Raw genomic sequence first — 16,980 nt, 5'->3', positions numbered from 1 at the left:
TGCTAACGGTATACTATGTCTTCCACATCACTGGTAATGGGTTCTGCACAATGCTGGTGACTACTTTCAAGGACAGTAACAGGTGCAAACATGTAACTTTTTTGTATTTGTTGTGATTGATTAGTTGCATCTATTTAAGTTCCAACCCTCATAACTATGATCAAATCTAGGTCCTTACCGTAGATTTTTTTGTAAAAGTCGTTCGTCTTTTGTCCACTGCAATGTGAAACATAGTTGCTTGTAGTGCTAGCGTCACTGCAGCTATGTGACATCACTATAGTGTATTTGTAAACATCACTTAAAAGTTGATGTGTTTCTCCGACTCTTTTGTTTGTTAATAAATTTGCTTCGACTAGGGTGGGGGGGTGAGTAAGGGGCACAGCGCACACCTTTAATTGTGCATTGATGGGTAGGTGGAATATGCTGCAGGTGACTTCCTATCCACAAGCACAGCAACAGCCATCCATCTTTACTTCTGGAAACATCCAGGCAGGATTTAAGCAAGTGGGAACAGAGAGCTGTCCAATCTACTTTGTCTATTTTTTAACTCTGGATGCCACAAGTTAAAAAGCGCACGAAGACAAAAATTAAAATCCAGATACTCATTATTTGGAATATGCCCATTATTTTACACCACATACGTAGTTTCACATGAACCAGAGTAATAAGTGTCGTAGAAACATGAAACATCATTTTCACAACTTCGTGCACACTGTACAACTGCTGTATTTTTACATTTTCCACTATACCTTTACAATATGAACTGATCGGGGGCCAACATATGTGATTTGTCACGAGAAATAACACGACTATTAAACTGCCAGATGTACTGGAACTAACATACATAGCTTTTTCATACGTTATGGCCTAACGCTGGCAGGATGCAAAACGGCATGTCATAAAAGAAGAGGAGAAAATTTGGCGCCTTGGTGGCTTCGTGGATTTTGTTGTTGATCAACTTTTTATTAGCGTTAGCATATTGTGGTTCCAGAACTGGAATTTATTTCTCTGGTTTGGAAAAGGAAGGAGCTTAGAAATTACCAGACGACTGACTGTAATTAATACCTTCAGTGACTTCAGTATTCAACAATATAGTGAAATCCCTTCGTTGCATCACGCATAGGCCTAGCTCGCTCAGAAAAATTTCCCTGTGTTTAAGTTAGGAATTTTCATCAGTCTTATTTGTAATTTAATATGCATTTTATGCTTTCCACCCGGTTACGTAAGAAGTGTGTGGTAGTGCTGGAGTTTTGCTAAATATTATTGCGTTCTCTTTAAAAATTAAATTCCATTCGAAGCTATATTGTTTCTCTGCTCATTTTGTTTTACATCTGAACTGGAACTGCACACAGCATTGCAGGACCTAGCGAGGTGGCGCAGTGGCTAGCACTCGCATTCGTGAGGACGACGGTTCGATCCTGTGTCCAGCCATCCTGATTTAGTTTTTCGGTAATATCCCTAAATCGCTCCAGGCAAATGCCTGGATGGTTCCTTTGAAAGGGTACGGCCAACTTCCTTCCCTTATCCGATGAGACCGATGACCTCGCTGCCTAGTCTCCTCCCCCACAACAACCCGTCATTGTAGATTAGTTGGACCAGTTGGCTGGCGAGTGGTATCCCAGTTAAATGTGCAGTTAAAGCTGTGGTTCCGCATTATCGCTCAGTCTAAATGCGTGTAACAGCACAAAACTCGTTATGATGATATTTGACTGTATTGGCTGGGCACAGCTTGGCTTCCATCCCACGTGAAACGAAATCAAATGAGATTCAAGCAAATGCGTAAAGCACATTGTGTAAAGATAGATCCCCGTAAACGATTAACCATTTTGTCAAATTAAGTATGCTTGCCAAATATTTGGCTGTGTGCGGTGCTGTTTGACATGTTTGCCAAGCATAGATCATATTTTGATTGACGGAAAGTTTGACAAGATACCATAGCGAAAGTTATTTATGACTATGTTTCGCCGCAAATGTTAGGTGAAAAATTGTTTTATTACAATTTATCCCATTACATCGTGAATTTCCACAACCATGGAAACTGCGGTCAAGTATGAAAACAAAATAGCACTGAAAATTATCGTGATGTTAGAGAAATAGCATCTTTCCCAGCCATATATTACATATGAACAGGTTATGAACAAAATCAATATTTTACACGTGCAGTTATGTACAAGCGAAAGTGAAATGAAAGAAGACAAATTTAAGTTCTCCGGCTCTTCCGAGGATGATGTGGGCAATATGATCATGCTTTGTGGTATTTTAATGAACTGTCTTAGAGGAATAAGTAGAAGAGATTACATTTTCGCATACTTGTCTTCTTCTTCAGTGTGAGGGCGAAGTAATGTTAAACAAGTTGTTGAACGTTACGCTGCGTATCCGCAAAAAGTTGATGTAATCATCGGGTTCTGACAATTATATTTCCTTTAGGAGATATTCATTGGCAAATCTCTCCTTTAAGCTATTCCCTGGACCAGTGTCTGGTTTTCTTCTTCTTCTTCTTCTTCTTCTTCTTCTTCTTCAAACACAGTGCCAAAAGTCAATGCCATGACTGGTTTGTTTGCATTTGTGGCCGTTCTAACTACTATCAAAACACAGACAGCATCTGCTTCAAAGTGAAGTTAAACTGACAGACAAATATTCTTTGAACATACGCGGGTTTGCTTGGCAAATCCATGGCTACGTAAGAGCAATTTCATCAAACACGTTTGATCGTTTACGGGGGCCTTAAGGTTTTAAGATGTACAGTGTATTAATACTAACACTGTAGTAAACCGTAGTACAAACAATTTCCCGTCATATAGTATAAATGTATTTATAATCTATGGTTTCCTTGTCGTGTACAATATGAAACAGCATCAGAGGGAGTTTTATTAATCGAGATTTATCCTGCCTGCGGTTTAAACGGATCCGCTAACTAGTTGCAGTGTGAGCTACTTCGGAGTTCTGCAAACATCACTTTAACAGAAATAAGGGAAAATTTATCCTCACTAACACTTCTTTTCTTTGGATATTGTCAAGTGTTTCGCATTTCCTAGTGTCAGTAGAAGAAGTCTATGTGATTAAAATTTCCTTATTTTAGTAACAATCAAGTTTCCAGAATGATAGCAACATCTCATTCGACTAGTTTATGACAACAATGTTCCTTTCATCCACACAAAATTGGGAATCATTACAGGGTGTCATGTGCAAGACAACTTAAACAACGGTTATAACTAACAGTATCCATCCTTTTTATGTTAAAAATAATACTAATACCATTACCCCATTATGTTTTTTACACAAATATAAAGTTGTGTATCCATGATAGTTTTGTGTAATAATGACCTGCAGACAGTGAAAACTGTATTATTATTAGGGGTTTTGTAGATAATAGTGTAAATACTTCAACATTGCAGAAATATAAGATGTGGCACTGTCTTTGTACAGTGTGGTGAAAGACCTTTCTGCGTACTGAAGCTGAAGGTTCTTTTCCAGGGAAAACAAAGTGGTGATGTCTGCTGAGGCTGAAAATGCAGATGAGGATTCAGCTGTAGAAAGTTTTGTTGTATCTGTACGAGGAATTAATTCTGTAAGGAGCAATTTTTCCCACTTCAATCAGGCCTTGCATCTTCACCCAGCTGGAAGGATGGAGCAAACCAAGCTTACTCATTCTTCAAAAGACAATATTTGAGGAGCTCTTACCAATTTATCTTGTCATTGTGTTCACTCTGTGCCCTTGAGTGAATAAAATAATTGTTCTGTAGAAAGTTTTCCTTTGTGAACACCTTCTTTTAAAGGTGACAGTTAGTTATTTTTGCTTATGCCGTAAAAGAGTGAAAAGCTATTCACCCTGAGCTGTGATTTAGCTCTCAGCAGAAAATGGCATGTGATTAGAGGGTATGTATATGACTTGAAACTGACAGAATCACTGCTCATCATATGTTCTTTGTGAATGCTAGAGTTTGATCGATACAGTGACCAAGACATGCTCTGCAAACAGTGTTTCCCCAGATTTGTGTATCACATAGTGGAAGATTTCTTGGTATTAAGAAATATTTACTGCATTCCTTCATTCCTATAAATAAATAAAAATTGGTTACATAAGAAATGAAATATGGTATAACACTATTTCTCTGTTGCGTGAATTTAATTTCTGTTATGTAAAAAATAATATTATATTGCTGATGTTTTTCTGTTAAGATAATAAAGTTGGCTAAATTTTCAGTCTTGCGACTTAAAAGAAAGTTCTTTGATTAACAATCAATAAAATATATTATTTGCTGTCACAGAAAATTGCCAGAGTGTGGCACTTGAAGATGGCACAACGGCATACATTACTCTCCCAGAGCATTTATTGGCAAGTATAGATGATGAATCAACCAAAAAACATTCTCAACAAAATCTACAGAAGGCATACCAAGACGAGCAAGAACAAACGGAAATACAAATCACACCAGTAGAAGAGGCACGGCCTAAATGCTTCATGTGCACCCATGAAGGCTGTGGGAAGTTGTACACTACACTGCATCACCTCAGGGTTAGACACACTACTTTTTATATTTATTATTTTTATTCTTACAATATAGTTACTGTAGAAATAATACATTTTTGCCTGTTTAATATATTGCAACACATAATAACAAATATGTAGCCGCATGCAAAGTTTTTTGGACTACAATTATTTGTGTTAATGTATTATTTAAAAAAACTTTTTTGATAATGACCTACAGATAAAGTTCTAGGTAGGTACAGAATGTCCCTCAAAATGTCTTAAATTTGTATTTGTAAAACGGCACATTGCCTCTGATGAGAAATGCAACTCATGACAGGTACCATTGTTGGGCTCTCCTGCAGAAATAGCTTTTTGCTCTGTAGGTCACAAGTTTGGGACTGGGGAAGGAAACTCGTGAAACACTTGATAGTTTGAAAGTGATTGCTGAACTTAATCATTTGTGAACATTTATTATGGTAACATTGCATGCTGCACAGAGGAGGTGAAAGTGAGTGCAGTCTGGAAGGAATAACGGCCAAAGTTCACTTCCAGTGTAGGCAGCTCGTGCCTTATGCTGCACAGAGGAGGTGAAAGTGAGTGCAGTCTGAAAGGAATAACGGCCAAAGTTCACTTCCAGTGTAGGCAGCTCGTGCCTTGTGTGTGGCTGTTGGAATTTGTTGAAGTCAGTAGTAGCCAGTCGTGTGATAGTACAATGAGAAATAGACTAGTGAATATTATAATAATAATAATAATAATAATAATAATAATAATAATAATATCCAGACGCAAATTCAAATAATATCACATCACAGCCAATACAGATTAAGTGTGGAATATACCAAGGAGACTCATTAAGTCCTTTCTGGTTCTGTCTTGCTCTGAACCCACTATCCAACATGCTAAATAATACAAATTATGGATACAATGTTACTGGAACATACCAACACAAAATCACACATTTGCTATACATGGATGATCTAAAACTACTGGCAGCAACAAATCTACAACTCGGCCAATTACTAAAGATAACAGAAGTATTCAGCAATGATATAAATATGGCTTTTAAAACAGACAAATGTAAGAAAAGTAGCACAGTCAAGGGAAAACACAATAAACAAGAAGATTACATATTGGATAACCACAGCAACTGCATAGAAGCAATGGAAAAAAAAGGCCTATAAATATCTAGGATACAGACAAAAAGTAGGAATAGATAATACAAATATTAAAGAAGAACTAAAAGAAAAATATAGACAAAGACTAACAAAAATACTGAAAACAGAATTGACAGCAAGAAACAAGACAAAAGCTATAATACCTATGCTGTACCAATATTGACCTACTCATTTGGAGTAGTGAAATGGAGTAATACAGACCTAGAAGCACTCAATACACTTAAACGATCACAATGCCACAAATATAGAATACATCACATACATTCAGCAACAGAAAGATTCACATTAAGCAGAAAGGAAGGAGGAAGGGGATTTATCGACATAAAAAACCTACATTATGGACAGGTAGACAATTTAAGAAAGTTCTTTATAGAACGAGCAGAAACCAGCAAAATACACAAAGCAATCACTCATATAAATACATCGGCTACACCATTGCAATTTCATAACCACTTCTACAACCCTTTAGATCACATAACATCAACAGATACAAAGAAAGTAAATTGGAAAAAGAAAATACTACATGGCAAGCACCCGTATCATCTAACACAGTCACACATTGATCAAGACGCATCCAACACATGGCTAAGAAAAGGCAATATATACAGTGAGACAGAAGGATTCTTGATTGCAATACAGGATCAAACAATAAACACCAGATATTACAGCAAGCATATTATTAAATATCCCAATACCACAAGAGATAAATGCAGACTTTGCAAACAACAAATAGAAACAGTAGATCACATCACAAATGGATGTACAATACTAGCAAATACAGAATACCCCAGAAGACATGACAATGTAGGAAAAATAATACATCAACAACTTTCCATACAACATAAACTAATAAAACAACACGTTCCCACATACAAGTATGCACCACAAAATGCACTGGAGAATGATGAATACAAATTGTACTGGAACAGAACCATTATAACAGATAAAACAACACCACATAACAAACCTGACATCATACTCACCAATAAAAAGAAGAAATTAACACAACTAATCGAAATATCCATACCCAATACAACAAATATACAGAAGAAAACAGGAGAAAAAATTGAAAAATACATCCAACTGGCTGATGAAGTGAATGACATGTGGCATCAGGATAATGTTGACATTATACCAATGATACTATCAACTACAGGAATAATACCACACAATATCGACCAGTACATCAACGCAATACAGCTACATCCAAACGTATATATACAACTACAGAAATCTGTAATTATTGATACATGTTCAGTTACCTGAAAGTTCCTAAATGCAATGTAACATATAACGTACAGTTAAAAGGAAGTCACGCTTGATCCCTCTCCCTTAAAACCCACACCTTTCGTCTTTCCCTCTCCTTACCTCTTTCCCAATGAAGCTACCATGGGTTGCAAAAGCTTGAAATTTGTGTGTATGTTTGTGTGTTTTTTATTGTCTCCTATCAACATACCAACACTTTCGTTTGGTAAGTTACAGCATCTTTGTTTTATATATATACCAAACGAAAGTGCTGGCAGGTCGATAGACACACAAACATACACACAAAATTCAAGCTTTCGTAACCAACGGTTGCTTCATCACAAAAGAGGGAAGGAGAGGGAAAGACAAAAGGATGTGGGTTTTAAGGGAGAGGATAAGGAGTCATTCCAATCCCGGGAGCGGAAAGACTTACCTTAGGGGGAAAAAAGAACAGGTATACACTCGCGCGTGTGCGCCCCCCCCCCCCCCCCCCCCCCCCACACACACACACACACACACACACACACACACACACACACACACACACACACACTGACACAAGCAGACATTTGTAAAGGCAAAGAGTTTGGGCAGAGACCTCAGTCGAGGCGGAAGTACAGAGGCAAAGATGTTGTTGAAAGACAGGTGAGATATGAGCGGCGGCAACCTGAAATTAGAGGAGATTGAGGCCTGGCGGATAACGAGAAGAGAGGATATACTGAAGGGCAAGTTCCCATCTCCGAAGTTCTGACAGGTTGGTGTTAGTGGGAAGTATCCAGGTAACCCGGACGGTGTAACACTGTGCCAAGATGTGCTGGCCACGCACCAAGGCATGTTTAGCCACAGGATGATCCTCATTACCAACAAACACTGTCTGCCTGTGTCCATTCATGCGAATGGACAGTTTGTCGCTGGTCATTCCCACCTTCAACCCATTACATGCAGTCTTCCATCCTTCATCAAAGACACCAACCACTTTCTCGAACACCTAGCCTCCTTACCCAATCTGTTACCCCCGGAAACCATCCTTGTAACCACTGATGCCACTTCCTCATACACAAATATTCCGCACATCTAGGGCCTCACTGCGATGGAGCACTTCCTTTCATGCCAATCACCTGCCACCCTACCTAAAACCTCTTTCCTTATCACCTTAGCCAGCTTCATCCTGACCCATAACTTCTTCACTTTTGAAACCCAGACATACCAATGATTAGAGGGAACAGCCATGGGTACCAAGATGGCCCCTCGTACGCCAACCTATTCATGGGTCGCTTAGAGAAAGCCTTCTTGGTTACCCAGGCCTGCCAACCCAAAGTTTGGTACAGATTTATTGATGACATCTTCATCATCTGGACTCACAGTGAAGAAGGACTCCAGAATTTCCTCTCCAACCCCAACTCCTTTGGTTCCATCAGATTCACTTGGTCCTACTCCAAATCCCATGCCACTTTCCTTGACGTTGACCTCCATCTACATCTGTCCAATGGCCAGCTTCACATGTCCGTCCACATCAAACCCACCAACAAGCAACAGTACCTCCATATGACAGCTGCCACCCATTCCACATCAAATGGTCCCTTCCCTACAGCCTAGGTCTTCATGTCAAACGAATCTGCTCCAGTCCGGAATCCCTGAAACATTACACCAACAACCTGAAAACAGCTTTCGCATCCCGCAACTACCCTCCCGACCTGGTACAGAAGCAAATAACCAGAGCCACTTCCTTATCCCCTCAAGCCCAGAACCTCCCACAGAAGAACCACAAAAGTGTCCCACTTGTGCCAGGATACTTACCGGGACTGGATCAGATTCTGAATGTGGCTGTCCAGCAGGGATACGACTTCCTCAAATCCTGCCCTGAAATGAGATCCATCCTTCATGAAATCCTCCCCACTCCACCAAGAGTGTCTTTCCGCCGTCCACATAACTTTCGTAACCTCTTAGTTCATCCCTATGAAATCCCCAAACCACTTTCCCTACCCTCTGGCTCCTACCCTTGTAACCACCCCCAGTGTAAAACCTGTCCCATGCACCCTCCCACCACAACCTACTCCAGTCCTGTAACCCGGAAGGTGTACACGATCAAAGGCAGAGCCACATGTGAAAGCACGCACATGATTTACCAACTGACCTGCCTACACTGTGACGCTTTCTATGGGGGAATGACCAGCAACAAACTGTCCATTCGCATGAATGGACACAGGCAGACAGTGTTTGTTGGTAATGAGGATCACCCTGTGGCTAAACATGCCTTGGTGCACGGCCAGCACATCTTGGCACAGTGTTACACCGTCTGGGTTATCTGGATACTTCCCCCTAACACCAATCTGTCAGACCTCCGGAGATGGGAACTTGCCCTTCAGTGTATCCTGTCTTCTCATTATCTGCCAAGCCTCAACCTCAACTAATTTCAAGTTGCTGCCGCTCATACCTCGCCTGTCTTTCAACAACATCTTTGCCTCTGTACTTCCGCCTCAACTGACATCTCTGCCCAAACTCTTTGCCTTTACAAATATCTGCTTGTGTCTGTGTATGTGCGGATGGATATGGGTGTGTGTGCGAGTGTATACCTGTCCTTTTTTCCCCCTAAGGTAAGTCTTTCCACTCCCATGATTGGAATGACTCCTTACCCTCTCCCTTAAAACCCACATCCTTTCGTCTTTCCCTCTCCTTCCCTCTTTCCTGAAGAAGCAACCGTTGGTTGCGAAAGCTTGAATTATGTGTGTGTGTTTGTGTTTGTTTGTTTGTGTGTCTATCGACCTGCCAGCGCTTTCGTTTGGTAAGTCACATCATCTTTGTTTTTAGAAAATCTTATTTTTCTGCTGATATCAAGCAAGTAACTTTTAGTTAAAATGCCTCTCCTGTACGGGAATATACATAATGAATGAACAAGTGCAGGTGTTGACACATCGATGACGACATATGGAAGTTTGGGTCTTGCTGTAAAGCATGCTCAGATAGCTGAAATGGTTAAGGTGGTCGTTTGTGACAAGTGGGAAATCCAAGTTCGAGTCCTGGTCCAGCACAAATTTTCAATGTTGTCATTCCATTACACAGCTGTAGGTTGTCCACATTTACAACTGTGAATATATTTCATGTAGATATTTTTATGTCTGTGTGCTTTCCTCCTTCCTGCGCAAGACTGAGGTTAAGTGGTGGATGATGGGGGCTATTTTTTTCCTGGTGTTGTATTGATGAATGACGCTATTATTTCCAAATAATGCCTGATTCTTTCAGATGAATCTCATAAGGGAATAAATGTATGTAAGGGTATTGTTAGTAGTCTAATGTGTTATGTTTTAAACAGCTGTCTCCATGAAATTCAACGATGAACACCAGATATTATTCTTATGGCATGTTTCTGTATAATGAATACTTTGTGTCTGTTGGCTCAGAAAATTTTTCCATATTACACCAAGAAATGAAAGAATGCAAAATAAGCTAATTTTCTGATGCCTTCATCAGCAAAACCAGCAATTGCACTTAGAACAAATGTTGCTGAACTCAGGCTTTTGAAAAGATTGATAATATGTTATTTCTAATTCAAGTTATGATCAGTATGCAGACCCAGGAATTTTATGCAACCAGTTATATATATTTTCTTTCCCGTTGCCGCATTGTTATTGATATTATACACCTTGCCTTGTGTAGAATTGTGTGAACTTCTTCCTCTTCTTCTTCTTCTTCTTCTTCTTCTTCTTTTAGTAAGAAAGAAAGGTGCCTTTTACCATGAACCAGTCAATATTGTCTTTGAGAATTTCATTTATTGTTAATTCTGTTGTTGCAGTTCTGTTGGGCTTGAATATGATTTTTGCATCATCTGCAAAGAGCACAATTTCTGTTTTATCAGTATAACATGGAAGGCCACTTACTTATTGCAAGAACAGGAGTGTTCCCAGAATTTAACCCTAGTGAATGCCAGTAGCAATTTGTCCCCATTCAGAAGAAGATTCATCATGAGAGATGCGTCAGCTATTTAAGGTGGCCATTTGCTTGGTATGAATTAAATATGAAGTGAACAACTTAGTTACTGTACCTCAAAAACCATGAAATTTAAGCTTTTCCAAAAAAATTAAAATTGTGATTGAGTTGGTGATGAGGTCTTATAAATGGAAAGTAACTTGTTAGTTTTAGTCTATAGTTTTTTTTATATTTCTAGTTTGATTGCTGAGTGCGTCAATCATATTGAAATCCAAGCTTGGTCATTTATAATGCCACAGAATTTTAAGAAAACTTTAGCAGCACTCTGTAAAACTGTTTCAAAGTAGTAAACATGATAGCAAATCTGTTCCTATACCTGTATGTTCTAAGATATGAGAAGTGCTCAGAAACTAATGTTACAAGGCTGATGTTCCTATATTTTTATCTCTTACAATGAAATTAGTAATTTGAGGTAATCCTGATACATGTGGTTGGCAGCTGTGCAGAGTTTCAGGGATCCGTCACATACAGCACTAGTTGTAGGTGACTCGTTTGGAAAACTGCTCTCAAAGGAATCTGCTTAGTTATTCAATTTCTGTGGGCAGAACTTGTAACTATGTCTGAAATTCATTGGTAGCTTGTAGAGGTTCACAGACAGACTGTAATATCATGTCAGTATGTCAAAGAACGGTGTCGAAGTTCATTACCATTAGAGAAAATGTCACCAACAAGAATTACCATGGCTGACTGAGAATTGGCATTAACAGATTTGAGCACAGCTTGCATGGTGGAGCTGATTCAAGACAATGGAAGGACCATGTTATGGCATGTGATGGTGGAATTGGGAATGTCGTTGGGAAGCATTTGTCACATTGTTCGTGACATTCTGCAGTGCTGGAAAGTTTTTTGCTGACTGGTTCCATGAAATTTGACCAACCAACACAAAGAGAAGTGTACAAGGACAAACCTGTAACTTCTGCAATGGTTCTCCAGGGAAGGGGCAGTTTTCCTCACAGCAATATCATGGGTGACAAAACATGGATACACCACTACACTCCCAACAGTAAGTGGTCATTAGTGGAGTAGAAACAACCCTCCTCTGCAAAAAGGCAAAGAAGTTTGAGGTGACTGCCATCTGGAGGAAGGTGATAGCCACAATGTTTTGGGACATTGTGTCACACTCGTGGAGTTTTTGGAAAGGGGGAAAACAGTGACCACTGATTGATACTGTAAGACCTGGACGTGATTGCTCAAAGTAGTCAGGAGGAAATACCCATTACTTCCAACTGAGGACATCATCTTCCTTCATGGCAAAGCATAACCTCATACAGCCAAGAAGACCACAATGCTGTGGAAGTAGTTTCACTGGACCATCGTCAACCCCCCCCCCCCCCCCCCAACCCGCTGTGGTCCCAACCTCGCACCAAGCGACTTTCTCCTTTTTCCTCACTTGGAGGGACACCTAGGAGGCTGATGATTTGCTTCAGGCTAGAAGGTGGAACACTTTGCGATAACGTGGCTGAATGCACAAGGACAGCATTTTTACCAAGAGGTTGTATTCAAACTCATCCCAGAAAAATAACCTAATGTATGTACTATCAGTTGGCTGTATTGGTTGTAATACTTCATAGTAGGTAATTAGCAAGTAATCCTTTATAAGTTTTGTGTAATATTCTGCACTTACATTCATTAAGTGACTGTAGTGTCTGTTGTGTTATAAACTATTAAGATGTCCATAATCAAATCTGAGTGACAGAGTGTGTAAATAAAGTTTCAAGACTGATTTTTTCCTGAGTAGCGGTGTGCGTGCAGACTAGTCTCACCATCTGCGGCAGGTGGTGGGGGCTGTTGGCTAAGTGAGCCAAGCATTGGCATTCGCTGGCAAAATTCTGGAGTCAAAGCATTGAAAGTTTAGGGAGTGTCCGTTTCAAAACATCATCAAGAAATCGGAGTGTCCGAAATGCAGCGGCTCTTGGAGCAGCGGTGTTTAATCAAATTTTTGTGTAAAACTGGGAAAGACCAGTATGGAAACATTCAAAATGATTCAAGAGGCCTATAAAGAATACACCTTGTCACATGCTGCGATTTTCATGTGGCACAAGAGGTTCAAAAATGGCCGTGATGACTTGGAGGATGATGAACTCTGTGGAAGACCTCGAACAAGCAGGACTGATGAAAATCTGGCCAAAGTGCATCAAGTCTTAAACAGTGATCGACATCTCAACATCAGAAAGGTTGCAGATGAAATGGGTTTGAATCACCAAACTGCTTCAGCTAGTGACAGGAGATATAATGATGAGAAAAGTGTGCACAAAACTTGTCCTTAAAGTGTTCTCAGATGAACAGAAGAAGCAGCACTTGGCTGTTTCACAGGAAATGGTTGAACGTTTGCAAACCAAACATAATTTTTGGACAAAGTGGTTACTAGTGAAGAGACCTGGCTCTTTGAATACGATCCAGAGTTGAAGAGGCAGAACTTGGAGCGGCACACCTCCGCATCACCAAAGCCGAAGAAAGCCCGCATGAGGAAGTCACGTGTGAAAGCGTGCTTATTGCTTTCTTTGGTGCAAAAGGAATGATCCACAAAGAGTTTGTGCCTGCCGGACAGGCTGTCAATGGTCAGTATTATTCTGGAGTGGTCCGCCGTTTGAGGGATCAAGTGTGCCGAGAGAAGAAATACGACTGGGTACTACACCATGACAATGTGGCTGTTCACACATGCTTCACTGTCACTGAAGTTTTGACCCGGTTCAACATGGCAATCCTACCGCAGCCAGCCTATAGCCCTGACCTTGCCCCCAGTGATTTCTTTTTTTTTCCCCGGATGAAGAGAGACCTGAAAGGTAAGCAGTTTGACAGCAGTCCAAAAGGCTTCGGCGAGGCTTCAGAACAGCATTCTGGTTAAGGAATTCCAGGGGAGCTTACTAGCAGTTGAAATCTCGTTAGCAGTGGTGTGTGGTTTCTCAAGGCACCTATTTTGAAGAATTTTAGTCTGATGTATGAAAGTATTCAATAAATTCCATGTTCTGAGACAATTCTTGAAAGTTTATTTACACATCCTGTCTGTTAGTGTTTTTCAAGGAACATGTAAAAACTATGTACGGTTACACTGATGTTTCCATTTGTTTTGTGTTTCCTGTGAGACTGCGTGTGCATACTCGAGATTCCTTGCACTGCTAATCATTCGTATAAATGTTACAAGAGTTTCTTGTGAAATAATTCTGAAAGCATTCTTCATTGTGAGTTGAATGACTGTCATTATGGCTTTATGCTGTGCTGAATTTTTCCATTGCACCACTGTGGTCGGCTGCTTACTTGTTAATCATAATGGAGAAATGTTATGTGTGTAGCTATTTTTAGGTTTCCAGAAAGCATTTGGCACTGTGCCATACTGCAGACTGTTCATGAAGGTACAAGTGTATAAAAAACATTCTCACATACAGGAGTGGCTCGAAGACTTTTTAAATAATAGAGCCCTGTATATTGTCATGGATAGTGAGCGTTCACTTTTTATATGGATATCATTAGGAATTCCTCAGGGAAGTGTGACAGGATAGGGTGAGCAGCAGTCTGCAACTATTTGCTTATGATGCTGTAGTACACTGGACTGTGTCATCTTTAAGTGAACATAGGGAAATACAGGATGCCTTTACAGAATTTTTATTTTGTTTCATGAATAGCAGAGTTCTCTAAAAGTAGGAAAATGTAAGTTAATGCAGATGAGTAGGAAAAACAATCCTATGATGTTCAGATACGCTATTAGTAGTGTGCTGCTTGACACAATCATATTGGCTTTGCACAGACATTGCAAAACAACCTGAAATGGAATGAGTATGTTGGGTTTGTTGTGGGGAAGGTGAGTGTTCAGCTTGGCTTTACTGGGAGAGGATTTTAGGAAAGCAAAGTTTGTTTATATAGAAGACAGAGTATAGGACACTTGTGTTACGCATTCTTGAGTACTTCTCAAGTGTTTGGGGTCTCCACCAGTCAGGTTAAAGGAAAGCACTGAAACAATTCAAGAGATCTGCTCCTCGATTTATTATTGGCTAGTTCTATCAGCATGTGAGTATTAGGTAAATGTGTGAACTCAAATGGAAAGCCTTGGAGGGAAGAAGGTATTCCTTCAGTAAAACTCCATTGAGAAAGTTTAGAGGACCAGCATTTGCAACAGACTAAGAATCTTCCTACTGCCACCAGCATACATCTCACATAAGGACTGCAAAGATAAATAAGAGAAATCTGAGCTTATATAGAAACATACAGACAGCCATTTCTTTCCTAGCGCCATTTGCAAATGGAACAGGAAAGGGAATACTGAGCAGTAGTATAAAGTGTAGTGGCTTGCAGAGTACATATGGAGATGTAAATGTTATCACAGGTCAAAATATGGTTATCTGTTAATACTATCATATATATCCTAATGTCTGCTTGTGTCTGTGTATGTGCAGATGGATATGTGTGTGTATGCGAGTGTATACCTGTTCTTTTTCCCCCCCTAAGGTAAGTCTTTCCGCTCTCGGGATTGGAATGACTCCTTACCCTCTCCCTTAAAACCCACATCCTTTCGTCTTTCCCTCTCCTTCCCGATGAAGCAACCGTTGGTTGCGAAAGCTTGAATTTTGTGTGTGTGTTTGTGTTTGTTTGTTTGTTTGTGTGTGTGTGTGTGTGTGTGTGTGTGTGTGTGTGTGTGTGTGTGTGTGTGTGTGTGAGAGAGAGAGAGAGAGAGAGAGAGAGAGAGAGAGAGAGAGAGAGAGAGAGAGAGAGAGAAACAAGACTGTTTATTTTAAATGAATGCATGGCTTCAATTATTTCAGGTTCATGAACGAACACACACAGGAGACAGGCCATTCCGTTGCACTGTTCGGGGTTGTGATAAAGCATTTGCAACAGGCTATGGTCGGAAAGCCCATATTCGTACACACACTGGTGAGAAGCCTTACAGGTGTCCTGAAGACACATGCAAGAAAGCCTTCAAAACTTCTGGAGACCTTCAGAAGCACTTACGTACTCATACGGGTAAAGATTATTTTGCTTTTTGTTCGCTCTAATCTGTAGCAGAATTACTTGATATTAATTAACCTGTACTATTATTGAGACAGTAAATGTTATTGTGCATCGTAGTTGACAGATGTAAAGCATTGTGGAAGATATACAAGAAAAATGTGATAATGGTGCTTGGAGAATTAGGACCAATGCAGACCTGTATGAACTGTATAAAAACCCACCGATCACCATAGGTGTAAACAGAAGAAGATTGCAGTGGTTTGGACATGATGTGCGAGAATCAAGGAACAGCGGGTGCCAAAGAAGGTGCTGTCTGCAGAGCCAAACAGTAACTATGTGGAGAGATCAAACTTTGATGGCTGGAAGATGTAGAGAGAGTTCTGAAAAGATTAGGTGTGCAGAACTGGAGAAGTTTGACAGAGTCAAGAAGAGACTGGAGGAGACAGGTCTTCAACAAAGCCAGGTCCCTCCATGGGCCATAGTGCCAGAAAAGAAAGATGAAGCTGTACCTTGAGTGTGATGTATGGCATGAGCAAAGACCAACTGCCTTTAACTTAATTGTATCTAGGAAAGAAGATAGATGATAGATGATGGGTGTTCGATCCGTTATCTTTAATGTTGGTATGGTAAAAAATTGCAAAGAAGTCATCATTTCTGAAGTACTTAGCTATGGGCATGTTAAAGTTGTTGTGAGATTTCATCTACAAGGTTGTCATTCTGATAATGTAATCTCCTTCCATATACTAATTTCAAGAATCTTAAATCTCGTCCTCAAGAACTTTTATTGCTCGTGTATTGTTGTTTTCCTGTTTTTCATGATATACAAAAAGCTGATTACCTTATGTTTATATTTGGTGGGACTTGAGGTGGTTATTGTTTTAAATGAACATTTTGTCTTTTCAGGGGAACGCCCATTCACATGTCCAGTTGCTGGTTGTGGACGCTCCTTTACTACATCTAATATACGAAAAGTGCATGTGAGAACACATACTGGTGAACGGCCTTATGTTTGTAATGTTGAAGGATGTACAAGAGCGTTTGCATCTGCAACAAATTTTAAGAACCATCTCAGGATACACTCTGGAGAGAAGCCGTATGTTTGTAGTATTAAGGTACGCATGTTAAATACACATTTAGAAAATTGTGTGTGATATAATGCAA

At 39.9% G+C, this 16,980-nt stretch overlaps 1 protein-coding gene across 10 annotated transcripts in view; it reads left to right on the top strand.

Moving 5' to 3' along the window:
• Nucleotides 1–16,980, top strand: part of LOC126354809 (zinc finger protein 143-like) — a 99,809-nt gene that overhangs the window by 73,182 nt on the left and 9,647 nt on the right. For all 10 annotated transcript variants that reach the window (XM_050004734.1, XM_050004736.1, XM_050004742.1 and 7 more), the window contains 3 exons: nucleotides 4,269–4,516; nucleotides 15,630–15,831; nucleotides 16,723–16,931. In XM_050004734.1, the coding sequence (XP_049860691.1) occupies nucleotides 4,269–4,516; nucleotides 15,630–15,831; nucleotides 16,723–16,931 (659 nt within the window). The remainder of the gene's footprint in view (nucleotides 1–4,268; nucleotides 4,517–15,629; nucleotides 15,832–16,722; nucleotides 16,932–16,980) is intronic.

Source organism: Schistocerca gregaria, chromosome 3, assembly GCF_023897955.1.
Source record: "Schistocerca gregaria isolate iqSchGreg1 chromosome 3, iqSchGreg1.2, whole genome shotgun sequence".
NCBI lineage: Eukaryota > Metazoa > Arthropoda > Insecta > Orthoptera > Acrididae > Schistocerca > Schistocerca gregaria.
Note: the sequence above shows the minus strand (reverse complement) of the source record. Positions and strands in the feature narration are given on the sequence as shown.